The following is a 14918-nucleotide window of genomic DNA, read 5'->3' on the forward strand; positions in this document are numbered from 1 at the left end:
TTGGAAGGTTCTGCAAGCCCTACTTGCCACCGGCAAATAGCAAAGCACCCCCCAAGCTCACTCTGCACCCCCACCACAATCAGTCTGTGAGTGAGATAAACTGTTTAAGACAACAGAGATTGTCCACAAATGACCGATTGCTTTAACCAGCAGTAATTTCTTCCAATTAAAGCTTCCTATGAACAAGATGAGTCTAGCACACTGCTGCTGAAATACCTGTGCAGAAGTAATTTCCTTGCTGGAATATTTCTTCATACCCTCTTCAACAGTTCTGCTTTTTTTGGAGAAAAATGTTTTTAACTGGATTGAAAGAACTAAAGTGTGAAAAATGAATTGTTTATCTCTTTTAAACAATATTATGCTGTGCAAGGATACTATTGCACTACTATACAATCACTCCTCAGTGTAATGAAGGTTTTACTCACCACTACATGCTTCTCTTTTGTTTTTTATTTTAGCTTGCCCTTTTAAGAAAAGCAGGTCCTCGAACAAATTCAGAGCCATGGTGAAAGACTCACTTGGTACACAATCTCTGTTTCCCATAGTAAGTCATATGTGCACTTGCAGAATCTGAATATTAAACTGAAAAAACTCTTAAGATCATAATAAGATTGATTTAAAAGTAATACGTATTTGTCTTCTATGCATAGAATGGCTTCATAACACAATTTAACACAGTTCAGAAATTTTCAAATTAGTTATTTTTTGCAAAAATCCAGCATAGTCTTTATAAATGCTAAGTAATAAAGACTTCAAGAGATAAGTAGATGTCAGTTGCTAAATTCTGACACTTGCACACTCAAGAACAGCATTATTGCTGAAATAGATTCTTTATTTCTGAAACATTCCAAAACAGCAGTATACACAGTTGTAATCAAATATTAAGTCATATGCCATTATAAGAAAGCATTGATTAGTGCAATTGGATTTTGTAAAAGATCTATCAAAAAGTTTTATTCGCATTAAAACTCATTTTCCATAAGCAACGGTTAATAAAACATTACAATTTTATTCTTTGTAATAAAGTACTGAAAATCAACTGTAGTTTGAGAGATCACTGTATCTTTGTAAGTGCAATGTGACTTATGCTGCCATTTTAAATACAAAACACTATGACAATAAATTAACAATTGAACAAACAGTGAAAGACCAACAAAACCATGCTGACCCAGCTGGATGGCAATTTCCAGTGAATGCTACTTTTTTTTGTGCTTCTGCAACATAAATATACTGCTTTGTATTGCCAATGGTACGATTTTGTAAGATATGTTCCTAGTGCTAAAAAAGTACATTACCCCAAAAATATTATTTATGGCACAAAAAAGTTAAATTATCTCTCTGTTGTTCAAGGTTCAGGCAAGTTTAAATGAACTTAAGTATACAAAATAAAATGTACTGGAAACACTAGAAAAAAATTCAAGCACATACGTTAAGTCCCCCCAAATTCAAAAGAAAATGCATGATGCCTTTACACTGAATAAATTATCTTAGATTTTCAGTACAGCAAAGCTGCCTAAAAGCATTATCTCCTAGTTCTTTCCAAGGAAATATTCTTTGCACTTTCATGATACTTTCTCAGTTACAAATGCCAACACTGCCGTTGTTAGTCTGATAACAATGCAGCTGTTCAGGTAACTGATTAAGTGCAATATTTAGTATTAGATAAGATGTTCATTTTTTTAAAATGACACTGCATTATGGATGGTTACATATTAAAGTCCTGGGGGAAATAATACTGTATGACCGCCCTTTCCCAAATCATTGTTACCCAGCCAGCTGGGTAATGAAATCCGCATTATTTATTTTCCACTGTTGATGGGCATCCTTCATCAATAGCAGCCGTCTCTCCAGTTCCCATCCCGCATCGTGCTGAGTGACGAAAGTGGCTTTGGAGGCTGAAGAAAACTGTATTAACCAAATGACAAAAAAAGGCAAAAGGAAGTTGTATTTCATGTGAAAGATTGAGGCAACAAACATCATTTACTTCTGCAGTGACACTGGCTTTGTGGCTTGCTTACAGACATCACTCTGGTATATTTCTGGCTCCACACTAATGCAAATGTAAAAGCCTTAGATGAAATTAAGGCCATGTCCAATGAGACCCCATTACTGTTACTGGTCTTAACAGGGTGAAAGCTTTGTAAAAAGGAATTTGGTGAGTAATTGTCATGATGCATGAGACCCCTCTAAATGGGAAGATTTGGTTTTTCAGGGCTAAAGACAATAAAAACCTATTTTTGTCACTACAGACAGCAGAGATCTAATGAGAAATATTCTCCAAAGAGCTGTTGTGCTCAGCATGCTCATGAAAATCCAGCACTTCATAAAAACACCATGCAGGCACTAAAGAATTTTGGCATCTTATCAGTTGAAGAACTCTACCAAGTCCTGCTCCAGACCCTCTTATCCAAGACACATGATGACACGTTTCTATCCCACAGCCGAAGTCAGAGAGCCGCCCGTCCCAGCAGCACCACTCCTGCAGGGAACTCGCTGTCCTCCGGGCCCCCACCCTCATCCCTGGGCTGCATCTCTCGCTAATCAATGAGGACTTCTTATAAAATGCCTGTTGACCATCTTCCAAACCCTCCAGGTACTACCGAGGTAACTGTTTTCAAGTAAGATTAAAAAAAAGGAAAAACAACCATCTGACATGACCTGACTGCCAACTCACTGACAAGGTGAAAAGGCAGGCTCTCTCTGAATTGCTACAAGCGTATTTTAGTTATATCAGAATTTGCTGAAAATAAAGTGTCTCAATTCTGTGAAACTGTTTCTTATAAAACCAGGTCTCAAGCCTTGTTCTCATACTTCTCTGCTTTTTCTGAGAGTTTCCAATGCCTCTTGTCCTTTCCAAACGCCCTTGGCTGGAAAAAGGCTGAGGTATGTTGCAAGGCAGGCAGACTCAGTAAGTTAAAAGCAGTCACCAGAGCAGCTGCTCGCCTCTCTGCTACAACTGCTTTTTTAGTTGCAAAAACATTGCACTTAAGTAAAAAAACAGTTGGTTAAACTTAGGTTCAGCCAAGCTGGTTTTGTGCAGCTCCACTTCGTTGCAGGTTCGCTCATCTTTGACACAAATCCAGTTACTTGAGGCATAAAACACAACCTGCCTGCCTCTGCTGTTTTCTGCGACTGCTGCTTTAATTTCTTTCTTAATCCCAGAAAGAAAAGACGAAAGTATGTTTAACAATCTTCCAGAACAAATGGAGAGGGCAAAAGTAAAGAATAATTAACTAAGTTGAAAGTAACTGTAAGAATACTCCAATGTATCCAGAGCTGAATCTCTGCTACAGGGCAGTGAACAGGAAAATGCACCAGCGTTAAAAAACATTTCAAACAAGCACAAGCTGTCAGTGTGATGCCACGTGGTTTGAGATAAGAGAGTTTTGGAGGGTCTGTAGGCCCCTTCTACTTTTCCATTACCAGATGGATTGCAGTGACTGGCTCCAGCACATGGCAGCAGGAACACGCAAGCCTTCCATCTCGTCTCCGGAGCTGTGCTTGCATTTGCTGCCATTCCTGTGCCTGGTACCTGGGATGGTCCACAACCTGAGCTGCTGATTAACTTCCTGGCTTCAGGTGGGGCCGGCCTCATCACTGTCGACTTATCTGGAGACTGGGACTGTTGGCTGACCCTGGTCACCATCAGTGCTGCTCTTGGTTGGGCACCGTGGGGCAGCCCGGCTGTCCCACTCGGCTCCCGGCTCACCTCGCCCTATGGGAGGCTGCCCCTGCTGCCCCTCACATTGTGTAAGGATAGAAAGTGGGGGACTGGAAGGTAAGGGTCTGCAAGAAGCCCCAAGCATGGAGTTGGAGAGGGCTGAGAGTCGTGTGCATCCATTCAATGGGAACAAAAAAACAAAAGGTGCTGCCTCACTTGTAAGGCAAAGAAGAGATGGACTGTACCGTTGCAATTTCTTTACACTGCTTGTGGATGCGTGAATCTCTGACGGCAAGGAGAAAAGCAGTTCATATTTAGCCAAGCTGGTTATCTTGGCTTTTACAGTTTTATTTTGCAAATTATCAAAAGCACTCCCTCATCCCATGTTTGATCCTATGCAGTAAATATTGAAGTTCCCTAATGCTGGCCCTATATAAAGCATCTAACAAACTACTTTAAGTATCTAAAATAACAATAACTCAGCTACTTAACAATCTGGCCGTAGGTACGAAGACACAGCTTTGCTCTGAATGTGCACTCCTCCCTGAAATCTGCTTTATTTAAAAAACAGAAGATCTGTTCTACCTTTAATCAAGTCATGACTAAAACCACTACTTTATTTTCAGTATACTGAAAGAAGCTAGACACCTGAACTGATAATCAGAAATACCATTCCTTAGAAATTACGACAGTGACAAAAATGAACAGTAGAGAAAATCTGCCTCTGATGGCTGAATTCCTTCCAAGAAAATTCCATATGAACTGAAACTGCCCTTATCTTCCACATGCATAAACAAAATGAGACAAGGGTCTTAAAGAACTGTAGGCTGAGCTACAATCTGCCTGTGCTTTTAGAGTCCTATCAACTTGTCATTCCCACAGTGCAAAGACCATCCATCTTCACGGATCATTGCTCTGCATCTGTGGCAACATATGATGCTGCTAAGGTACATTTGAAGGTAAGACAAGAGGAGGCCAGACTTCCTGGACTATAAATAGCTGATTTGAATCAGCTTCTAATAAAAACAGTGTTGAGAGTACAGTGTCACACCGTCCCACTGAAACCTCTTAATTCTGTTTTTCTTTAATACTGTCTGTTGTATGAAAAGTTATAAAATAGCAAGGGACTTGTCTTCATGGCCCAGAAAGCCTCTTTCTCACATGTTGCTATGAAAGATTTAAGAGCTCTGCAGAAGAACGTGAGTGGAGGAAAGGAAAAAGAAACAAAGAAAGACAACCCTCTACTATAAAGAACTCTAACAGAGAGAGTTCCAGCAGAGAGCAAAGGAGGTTATAATAGAAATCTCATGATACAGTTTTCATCGAAGAAGAAACCTGACAGCTCTTTATCAAAGTTTCACTGCAGTTGGCCAAAACCTGTTGTCAGTCACATCGGTGTAATCCCCGAGTAACTCAACCAAAGAGAGAGTGTGAGCAATTGAACTTATTCTGGATCTAGGCAGTATCTAGTGAAAAGCATAAAAATGGTGAGAGCTAAACAGTGACAGTTCATTCAACAGAAAACCAGGTGGGCACACAGTGGGCCCTCACAAGGGGAGGGATGCGTGCGATGGGAAGAAATAGCTGGAAGAGTTGACACAGGTTGATAGAAGTTTCTCTTTGAGAAACTTCATCACCTATTAATCACAGAACATACAGCTAAGAGTTCAACTCCCACCTGTGATAAGGTGATTAAAACACTGTCTCTTTCCTCAAGCTTATTTCATTGCTTGCCCAAAAAAAAAAAAAAAAAATCAGAGATGAAATTATCTTGAAAAAAAGCAAAAATGCATTTGCTTAATAGTATAGCTCATTGCAAGTATGTGGTATTCCAGATTCCCTGTTTGCCCATTGTCTCCCAGCTGGAATTGAAAAGATGTTGGTTCAATCTAAGATTGTACTATCCAGGATATTTCCTTCCTTCCAACATCGTAATGTCACAAGTTGCATTTTTACAGTTGTCCCGCTTTCAGCCAGGGTAGAGTTAATTTTCTTCACAGAAGCTAGTGTGAGGCTATGTTTTGGATCTGGGATGAGAAAATGTTGATAACGTGCTGATGTTCTGAGTTGTTGCTAAGTAGTCAAGGACAGTCCAGCTTCTCGTGCTGGCCTGCCAGTGAGCAGGCTGGGGGTGCACGGGAAGCTGGGAGGGGACACAGCCAGGACAGCTGACCCAAGCTGGCCAAAGGGATATTCCACACCATATGATGTCATGGTCAGTATATAAAGCTGGGACGAAGAAGAAGTAAGGGGTGGAGGGACATTTGGAGTGATGGCGTCTGTCTTCCCAAGAAACCATTACGCGTGATAGAGCCCTGCTTCCCTGGAGATGGCTGAACACCTGCCTGCCCATGGGGAGTGGTGAATGAATTCCTTGTTTTGCTTTGCTTGTGTTTGTGGCTTTTGCTTTACCTATTAAACTGCCTTTATCTCAACCGATGAGTTTTCTCACTTTTACTCTTCCAATTCTCTCCCCCAACCCACCATGGGGGAGTGAGCAAGCAGCTGCAGGGGGCTTAGTTGCCGGCTGGGGCTAAACCATGACAACAGTCTACTGCCATTTACAACAACAGGGATGCAACTCTTTCTATCTTGGTATTCTAAGATTTGCTCATCCTGTGACATTGAAATAGCAGATGGCACATGTCTGTAAGAAGGCAAGCCACATGTGTTAATGATATGAGGTTTCCATTTGTTTTGATTTCTTATTGATGGGTGGCAATCCATTCTTATTTATATGTGATTACATTCTATCAATTATCATGGTTTACTAGGAACTACCAGCAAGCATTGTCCATCACTATTTCTGGAAAGAAATCTTCACCCATTAAGTGAGTCAGTATTGGGAGCTAGAAACTCTTCTGTTTTATAGCCCAGTTTCATATTCAGAAGAAAAAAACCAAACCAAAACACAATCTAAGCCACAGCTTTCCACACAGGGAAGGAGACTCTTACCTTCGAACGGGCTGTGCAATTTTACTTCTGGGTATGCCACTTCCATTGATGGCCAGTGATGGTCTTGGAAGAGCACTGCGTCCTACAACCCCCTGACTGGCAGTCTTGTTTGGCATTGGGATCCCAGTGTTAGAATATAACTGCAAGTTGTTGGACACTGGAATACTGCTGCTACTGCTACTACTACTGCCTTGTACAGTTGGGCTTACGTAGGCAGTAGCTTTGAGAGGCTGTCTGACAGACACTGGAAAATGTCCCACACTGTGAACTCTGTGTTGAAGCTGTCCTGGTGACGGAACTGTAAAGAGTGGTAGAAAAGGAAGTAACAAAGTCAGTATGCAACAGATGAGGCCAGGTAGTAATCCTAATTCTAGACAGATATGAAGAAGGATAAGCACATTATACAATTTACTTGCTAATTATAAAATGCTGAAAACCCCCTTGGATCCAATACTGTATCCAGTAACACTGCACTGAACTAAAACCCCCTTGCTCATCCCTACCCTGAACAAAAATCCCACCCTATATTCATCCTTCTTTGTCACCCCAAAGATGTTTCATTACAAGCACACAAATCCCACCTCTGCAATTAGAGCTATAAACAGGAGAAACTGCTGAAGTTATAAATTAATTACTGTTAGGTAATTTAGATTTTTGTAAGGTTGCTTGCAATAACTACATCTTGTTTAAGATATGTTGTATTAAAGCATTGTGGAACATCGCAGAAGTCTAAGCTTTATGTACAAAAAACAATAAAAAGGCTATAAAAAGATCTTGACTATAACAGTGTACTCTCAGGATGATGTTATGTAAACTATCATCTTAAATCAATGCTACGGGTTCCAGAAGCTTTACATAGAGATTTTCTACACAATCCTGCCCTCTGGTGTACATCAGACACGCATCTGTTTCAGAGTCCACATATCAAAAGCAAACTGTCAAAGCCTGAAGCATATAAACTAGCATACCACATACAGACCAATCCTTTTTCAAGTCTTTGAAAAAGGACATCTTAAAATCATTTAAAGACACAGGAGAAAATACAGATGTGTGATTGAATTAAACAATACTGGCAATATATTGCTATGGAACTTTTATCATAACACAGCTCCTTAAATATCCCAGCACAGCCACTTATTAGAAATGTTTTCAAAAAATTATTTCAGAAAAATCACATTTTATACACACACATATATACACATACATAAACACACAGAGAAATAGATATTTCTAAACTAGTAAATAATATTAAACTCTCAATGCACTATCATGCAAATCCAAGTGGAACCTGAACAACTGCTTCCATTCTCCTATTTGAACAGGACAAAAATAAAACAAAATAAATTCAGCAATTCAAATAACTTGACTGATGTATTTATCAGAGAAGATGTAATTTAACAGTTTTGAAGGCATTTGTAAGTTCTGCTCAAATTTGAAAGAAAACACCCACAGGAAAAGGTTTTGCCAATTTCTCCCTCCGAAACCTCCCATGTCCTGGGAAGCATCCGTTAAGTCCTTTCTCCTGCCTGTGTCCAATGAAATCCACTTTTTCCATTTCCTCTCAGAGTACCTGAACCACTGTGCTAGAAAAGATGGGTTTGGATCTTGATCTATCTTGTTCACGTTCTACATTAATAATTCAACATCCACTACACCAATACTCCCTTCATTCCCCCATCAAAAAGTCACCTAAATTAAACTAATTACAGAGTCATTTTAATTCCCCCACTTAACAAGTATATTATACTTGAGGATATAATTTCCATATTCGCTCAGAAGAAAGTGGTTCAACCTCAGTAGGAGAGTTCATTTATTTTAGGATAGTATTTATACAATGTACTGTAAAACCAGCATTGTAGAAATTACCAAGAAAAGCAGTTGTCAACTCCAGTGTCAAAACTAAAAAAATGTAAGCTTATATGAATTAATTGCATTATTGTTGCTTCTACAATATTACTTTACTAATTATTTTAGAATTTTAGTTTTAAAGTTGACACAAAATGAATGGGCAAAGAAAAAAAAAAAAAGGAGGTGATGAAACTCTCGATACTGCATAACAAGACCTGCAGAATACTTTCCAATATAGAAACATTGAAAATCCTGAGCTATATTAAAATCTGCAAAAGGAATACACTCTGCTTTTAATTTTTCATACAGCAGAGGATCAGTGACTGGGCCATGTATTTTACCACTCTATCAACTCCTTGCGCGCAGATGAAGAACACAGGTACTTACTACATGACTGCATCCTTGAAATCCCATTACTCGCTCCATGCAAACTGGAGTCAAAGCTCTGACTGTTCCTCACAGTGACTGGAGAACTAGCAAAGCCAGCATTACTGTTAATGGTGGGGGTACTTGGCATCCGAGTGAGGTTAGGCATGCTTCTTCGAAGTTTATCTGAAACAAAAGAAGACAACATCCATAGTCATGCCAGAATTTCCAACAAATGCAAGCTGTCTCTGAATAATTTCTGTAGAAAAATCAAAATTAAAACAAATTACTTCAACAGAAAGAAAGGTTTTGCTCTGCAGGAAGAATACGAACACGCTATATGACAGCCTACTAACTGAACCCTTCTGACTATCGCAACAGCATGATTATTCATAAATAATTTAAAAGAGACCAATAGGCAGTACATTTTCAGAATCACAAGGATTTAAACACTAAAGTGTCATAATAAGGATGAGTTTCACATAAATGTGTAAAGTAGGTCAGAAGAACCATGCCCTAAATGTGCCTGTTTCTTTGTAGTGAATACAGAGCAAGGCTGCAGTGACAAAGCCAGACACAGGTATCTGCACTGTGGATATCTAAAGACAGGTGAGATGAGTCCATCCTAAGTGACTAAAGTCTTGCTTTCGGGTGCCAATGAGATGCTAAAAAATTCCATTCAGTACCTAACCTTATCAGCATGCTAAGTTTCTGCAGGTGGCCATGTCCCAAACCTGCCACACTTTAATGCTGTTCAGTTGCTCATAGACCTGGGTTGACATCAGGATTTTTAAATCTGGTGTTTCTTCCTCCTACCCCACTTGTGGTGCCTGATTCAGTGGGAATTTTCAGAACAGGCCTCTAGGGTCTTTCACAAAAAGAAAGCTGCAAACGCCCCAAAAGCTGTTGAACCTGACCCAAAAGCAAAAGCAATTGTCTAAGAGGTCAGTAGATGTCTGCAACCCCACTCATGTTAGTTGATTTGGAGAGCGAAGCCGAAACCAAATCTGACATTTCAAGAAGACTTCCCAACCACAGCAACATTAGCAAATCTAAGGTGAAGCTCTTTTGGTCTCTTCTGCCACAGGGCCAAAGGGAGATGACTCAGTTCTGTATAATCAGAAGAGACTGTTGGAGGCAGGAAGGCACACACTGAACAACCTGGTCTGAATTGCCTCCTGTGATGTGACAGACTTCAGTAAAGAACCGCTGTGGGGAAATAATGGATCATTCATTAAATTCTCATTGATAACACCACTAATGCTGGCCTCTTGGCTAGGTTCAGGAGTGTTCGTGCCCTGCTGAGGTGGCTATGTTTCTCCTGGTACTGCAGTCAGCATGGAGGCCACCAGCTCCTGTCCCTGCCATAGGTTCCAGCACCTGGCAGGTATCTGCCTCCAGTTCTTACGCTGCAACAGAAAGCAGGGGTATGTTTGCCTTCTAACAGGCAGCTACGACTGCTCTCCAACAGCAAGCAGGGCATTTCAAGACTGACGTTTTGTTGGATTTATGCACAGGAACAACACATCACGCACAGCTTTGAATTGCTGTTTTGGATAGACCTCCTAGCTCACACAGGCAAGTTCAGTCCACAGAAACAATGAATTGACTTAGGAATCTTTGTTTATCAGTCCACATAAACATATAAACTATTCAGCGCCATCATGAGCTCTCTAATCCTTAAAGCTGCTAATACTGACAAGTAGTAAGAAGTGACAGTACCATTCTATCTATACAAGGTATTAGTAGTCACTAACTGTAACTTCAATGTATGTGATGCCTATGGAACTCCAGCAAACCAAGTCACAGCAAGGCTACAACTACAGTTGTTTTTTATGACTGGTTCTCATGGTAAGAATGGGTATAGAATCCTGCAAACAGTTAAAAAAAAAATCCTTGTACTTCAAAGGTCCAGCACCTCTCATATCCTCACGTCCCGAGTCCCAGTTACTAGTGCATACCTGCCCTTGTCACTATACCATACACAGTAATCCGTGTAATGATGAGACCTTGTCTTCCATCTCAACTAAGGCTGACTTTCAGTTACTGTAGATGGCCTGACATAGAAAACCATTTCTGTCTAGGAATGAGTTTAAATATTCCCATGAGTTAAATACACTACATTTTTGTATTTTTGAAATAAAAGAGTAGGTATTGGAGGTAAGACAGGGAGGAGTTCAGTGCAGGAAAAGGAAATGCAATGTTTTGAGTTCCTGGGAACTAGAGTACACCCAAATTCTAATAAAGAACCAGTCTAAGGATAATCCTTCATCAAAGCGTTAAGAGTTGTTGTGCTTCAGTGACTCATCACCAACACTGGCAGGCTGAAACTGCCAGTGGTACAGCAATGAACATTAGCAAAGGGGTTACCACTGTTGCTCAGTCAGGTGGTAAGTATTATCATCACTGATAAAACAATGATAAAACAGCAATCAGGCTTCCAAAACTGTCCTGGGGATGCAAACAATGGCATCCATACAGCTACTATATGTCGCTGTTGTTTAAATACTGACGATTTTGCAAACTGGAAAGGCAACTGTCTTCCTATGATGCAATCCTTGGCCCAGAGTGGCAGAAAATTCATGAATATGGGATATCTGCAGCTTAATTTTAGAGCCCTAGCCAACCCTTTAAAATCCTAGGTCCTGAAACCCTAGGTCAACATTACAGCACTTGGGAAAAGGCTTGAGCAGCAGGATGGTGGTAGGGAAGATGGCACTGCATAAAACAGCTTTTCTAATACTATGCCCATATATTGTATAAGAAGAATTCTTTAGACTCTACATGCTCTTCCACTCAGGGACTGCATCAGCTACCACAGGCATGATCTGCGCCTTGAATTGTCCAGTGGATGCAGCTACAATAGCAGGAAAAATAGGTAGAGAAGTAGCTTGGATTTCCTCCATGTCATGGCTGGCCACGTCTTTTGCCTCCTGTTCATTAGTCCCTTCTCGTTCCAGCAGTCTGGTCTGCTGCTGATTCACTCAGTCCTCAGGTAGCAGATTCCTGCTGCACCTGCAAATTCTCATCCATCGAGCATCTGCGTTACTTCTTTGATGGGTCCTTGTGTCTGCTGAGATAAATGGCCCTGAAAAGCAATGAAAATAGCAGGTCAGTTTTGTGTTTGGGGAAAATCCAGAAACGTTCGTCTTGATGGCATTTTGCAGCTTTCATCTCCTTGGATGATGCATCCTCTTTCATCTCTTTCTTGAGGTTTGTTCTGTCACCTGTTTCCCTCCTAAGAACAGTGGAAAGAGTCTTACAGACGTTTTGTCTGTAAATGAAACGCTGGCTCTTATGAGCTTGATATAAGGAAGCAGAAGGTGGGAGTTACGCAATTTTAATATTATTTCAGGCCGATGAGATGTGACTACATACAAACTTGCTGGAAATATAGGAGAAGAAAACAAATCTATTTTTCCAAGCTGCTAGCAGCAAACCTTCCCTTTCTAGAGCTCTTTGCTCTCCTATGACTGATGAGAAAAGGAACAGAGAGGAGGAGTGACGGAGTAGAACTGAGACGTATTCTCAGGTGAGAAGTAATTTGCCCAAATAGTCCTGTTTATGATGAATGCTGAAATTTGCTACAGTTTCTGCTACCTCTTCTGCACTACTCTGGTTCAGTGGCAAGCCTAAAAAATCACTGGTTGTTTACAGTTCATTCTGTCAGGAAGATGTGGATATTAACATATATAAGGACACCAGTGAGGAACTTCAAAGGACCTGCTCCTTCTACAGTATCCATAGTTATCACAAGCCATTACTGAGCCTCAGCTATAATCTAGGCCAAAACAAATACGATGTTTAAGCAGGATGCAGCCATATAGAACATCACAGATGTATCTTCACATTTCTCAACCTTCTTTGAGATGTAATAGCATGACCTACAGACATTGTATTATTGAGATATTTGAAACTGTGAAAAAAATGCAAGGATAGGTCATGCAAGGGAGTTAATAATCGGCTCCTGGTTATTACCACCTTCTCAGAATAGTTCATGTATATACATATGTGCTTGTAACTTCATGAGTCTTCTTTAGGTGGCATACGTCACCCTGGTTTCACGTATCTGCAGTAGAATGATACACCAAAAATCGCCTACTGTATGTTTACACTTCTTCCCCTTTGAGGCATCCATGCTGAATTGCCCGTTGCCTACAGCACAGGAGAAACTGGAAATTGTGAAATACAGGGTCCTCTGTCCACAACTGAAAATATGTATGAGAAGGCCATCCCACAGCACAGATCATATTCACTACTGGTGAGAAACAGGTCAAAAAGCAAGCAAAAGTGTCCCTTATTTTGTCAAACATTCCACAAAAGTACAGTAAAGACTGCAGTTCACCTCTTACCCAGCTGCTTCAGTTCTGATTTTTTCCAGGAAGTTCTTCCCTTGATGCCATTTCTTCTCTGAAGTCAGCCTGGGATCGGTGGCCCAGCTTCTTTCTGGCAGGACGCCAGAACAGGCAGCACCTGTCTTCTGTCTTCTGGTCCCACCATCGCTAGCAGCCACCCCCACTCCTCCACTGCTTTTTTTTTTTCCTTCCCTGACCTAATACTATCAGTGGCCGAAGATTAATGTCCACGTGGCACACAAACAGACCTTGCCCTTGGAGCAAAGCTGCCCCAGGAGAGGTGTGCTCTTGGTGGGCTGCCAGACTGGGAGTTCTGTAGCGGTTCTTGTTAAGTATCATCTTCTCTCTGCCAGAACACCTCATTCGGTGAGGGTCTCCTTGCAAGGAGGGCTTAAGTTGACTCTACATTGAAGCGCTTTAAAACACATTTATTCATTCATTGTTATTCTCTGCAAGCGTTGTCAATGTTTTATTTGAACAAGAGGACTCACAAACCTCACCAAAAGTGCTTTATTTTTAAGGAATGTGATGCAATGAATCATAAATATTAGTGTCTCGCAGAAATTTGTATTACTGTTTAAGCTACATTAGCAGTTTCCTACACCTATTTAAATCCTTCACACAAACCCTGCAAATTTAACTCTGCCTTATCTGTATCGGATGCACAAATAAGCTGGGGAAAAACCATAAGGAGAAAACCTGTGCTCTTCTATTTTAAATATTGTGTTCTATATTATGTAGATATTCAGAGTTTGTTCTGAAATCCTTTATGAACTTGTAAACTCAATTACAACTTCACTTTAAGGGGTTAATTTCTCTTCCTCATCTTTGAAAACCTGAGTTCAGTACATACTTTACATTTGTTATGGTTCTAACATTTATGACATCCCAAATATGCCAGGGTCTAGTTAAAGGTCTGTGGAACTGTCCTTTGATACAACAGAGACATCAGTGCGTAAAAACACAAATACAGATTAAGAAATAAAAACAAGTCTTTCAGTTAAGTGACAGACACCATTCTTCATGACTGTCAATACCTACATTTTGCTAACATTGAACACTTCCATTTTATTCAGAATTACTACTTCATCTTGCCATGGCTTCACAGGCATGTGTCTCCCGCCACAGATAGTTAGAGAAATCAAAGATTTTTCCATTACCCTTCCATGACTTCTCCCCACTGATCACTATTCTCAATCTAACTTCAAAGGTGACAAAGTAAGTTTTTTTTTCTCCTTTTGCTTTAACAAAGTCTGCAACAATTTTCTACAGTGAATTCTCTCTTCTTTACTGAACAAGAGACTTTATGAGCAGAAAAACACCCTGTGAATCAGTAAGAACAGACCTTTTCCCACCACTCCAAACACACAGATCGATTTAATCTATACTCAGCTGATATCTAAACACCAACCTACTGCCCCTGAAATGCTGCTCTTCTATGTGCCTGGAGTTTGCTTTAAAAAAACCACAACAAAAACCAAAACCCAAACAAAAAATGCACTTGCAGCTTTCCAACTGAGGCAAGGGTGTTACAATAGCCAATGATGTTCATAATATTTTGCCTGAGAAAAGTTATTTCCCAGAAGCGTATGCAATAAGGTAACTCATAACTAGTAATTGCTGGAAAATAAAAGCAAAATTTTTCAAGTGAATGGTATCTGTGGCCTGTTTAAGAAGGTATGAACCAAGCTAAAAGCTTAAAAATCAACATGAAAAGATAATGGAAAATGTAC

At 40.2% G+C, this 14918-nt stretch overlaps 1 protein-coding gene across 2 annotated transcripts in view; it reads right to left on the minus strand.

The window, feature by feature from the left end:
* Window positions 1-1829: 1829 nt before the first annotated feature.
* SLAIN1 (SLAIN motif family member 1) overlaps window positions 1830-14918 on the minus strand; it is a gene marked incomplete at both ends in the record, with an annotated part of 55705 nt that continues 42616 nt past the window's right edge. For both annotated transcript variants that reach the window (XM_082014427.1, XM_082014428.1), the window contains 3 exons: window positions 1830-1905; window positions 6617-6914; window positions 8852-9016. In XM_082014427.1, coding sequence (XP_081870553.1) covers window positions 1830-1905; window positions 6617-6914; window positions 8852-9016 — 539 coding nt within the window. The remainder of the gene's footprint in view (window positions 1906-6616; window positions 6915-8851; window positions 9017-14918) is intronic.

This window comes from Phaethon aethereus (genome assembly GCF_964289735.1).
Source record: "Phaethon aethereus genome assembly, chromosome: 1".
Classification (NCBI taxonomy): Eukaryota; Metazoa; Chordata; class Aves; order Phaethontiformes; family Phaethontidae; genus Phaethon; species Phaethon aethereus.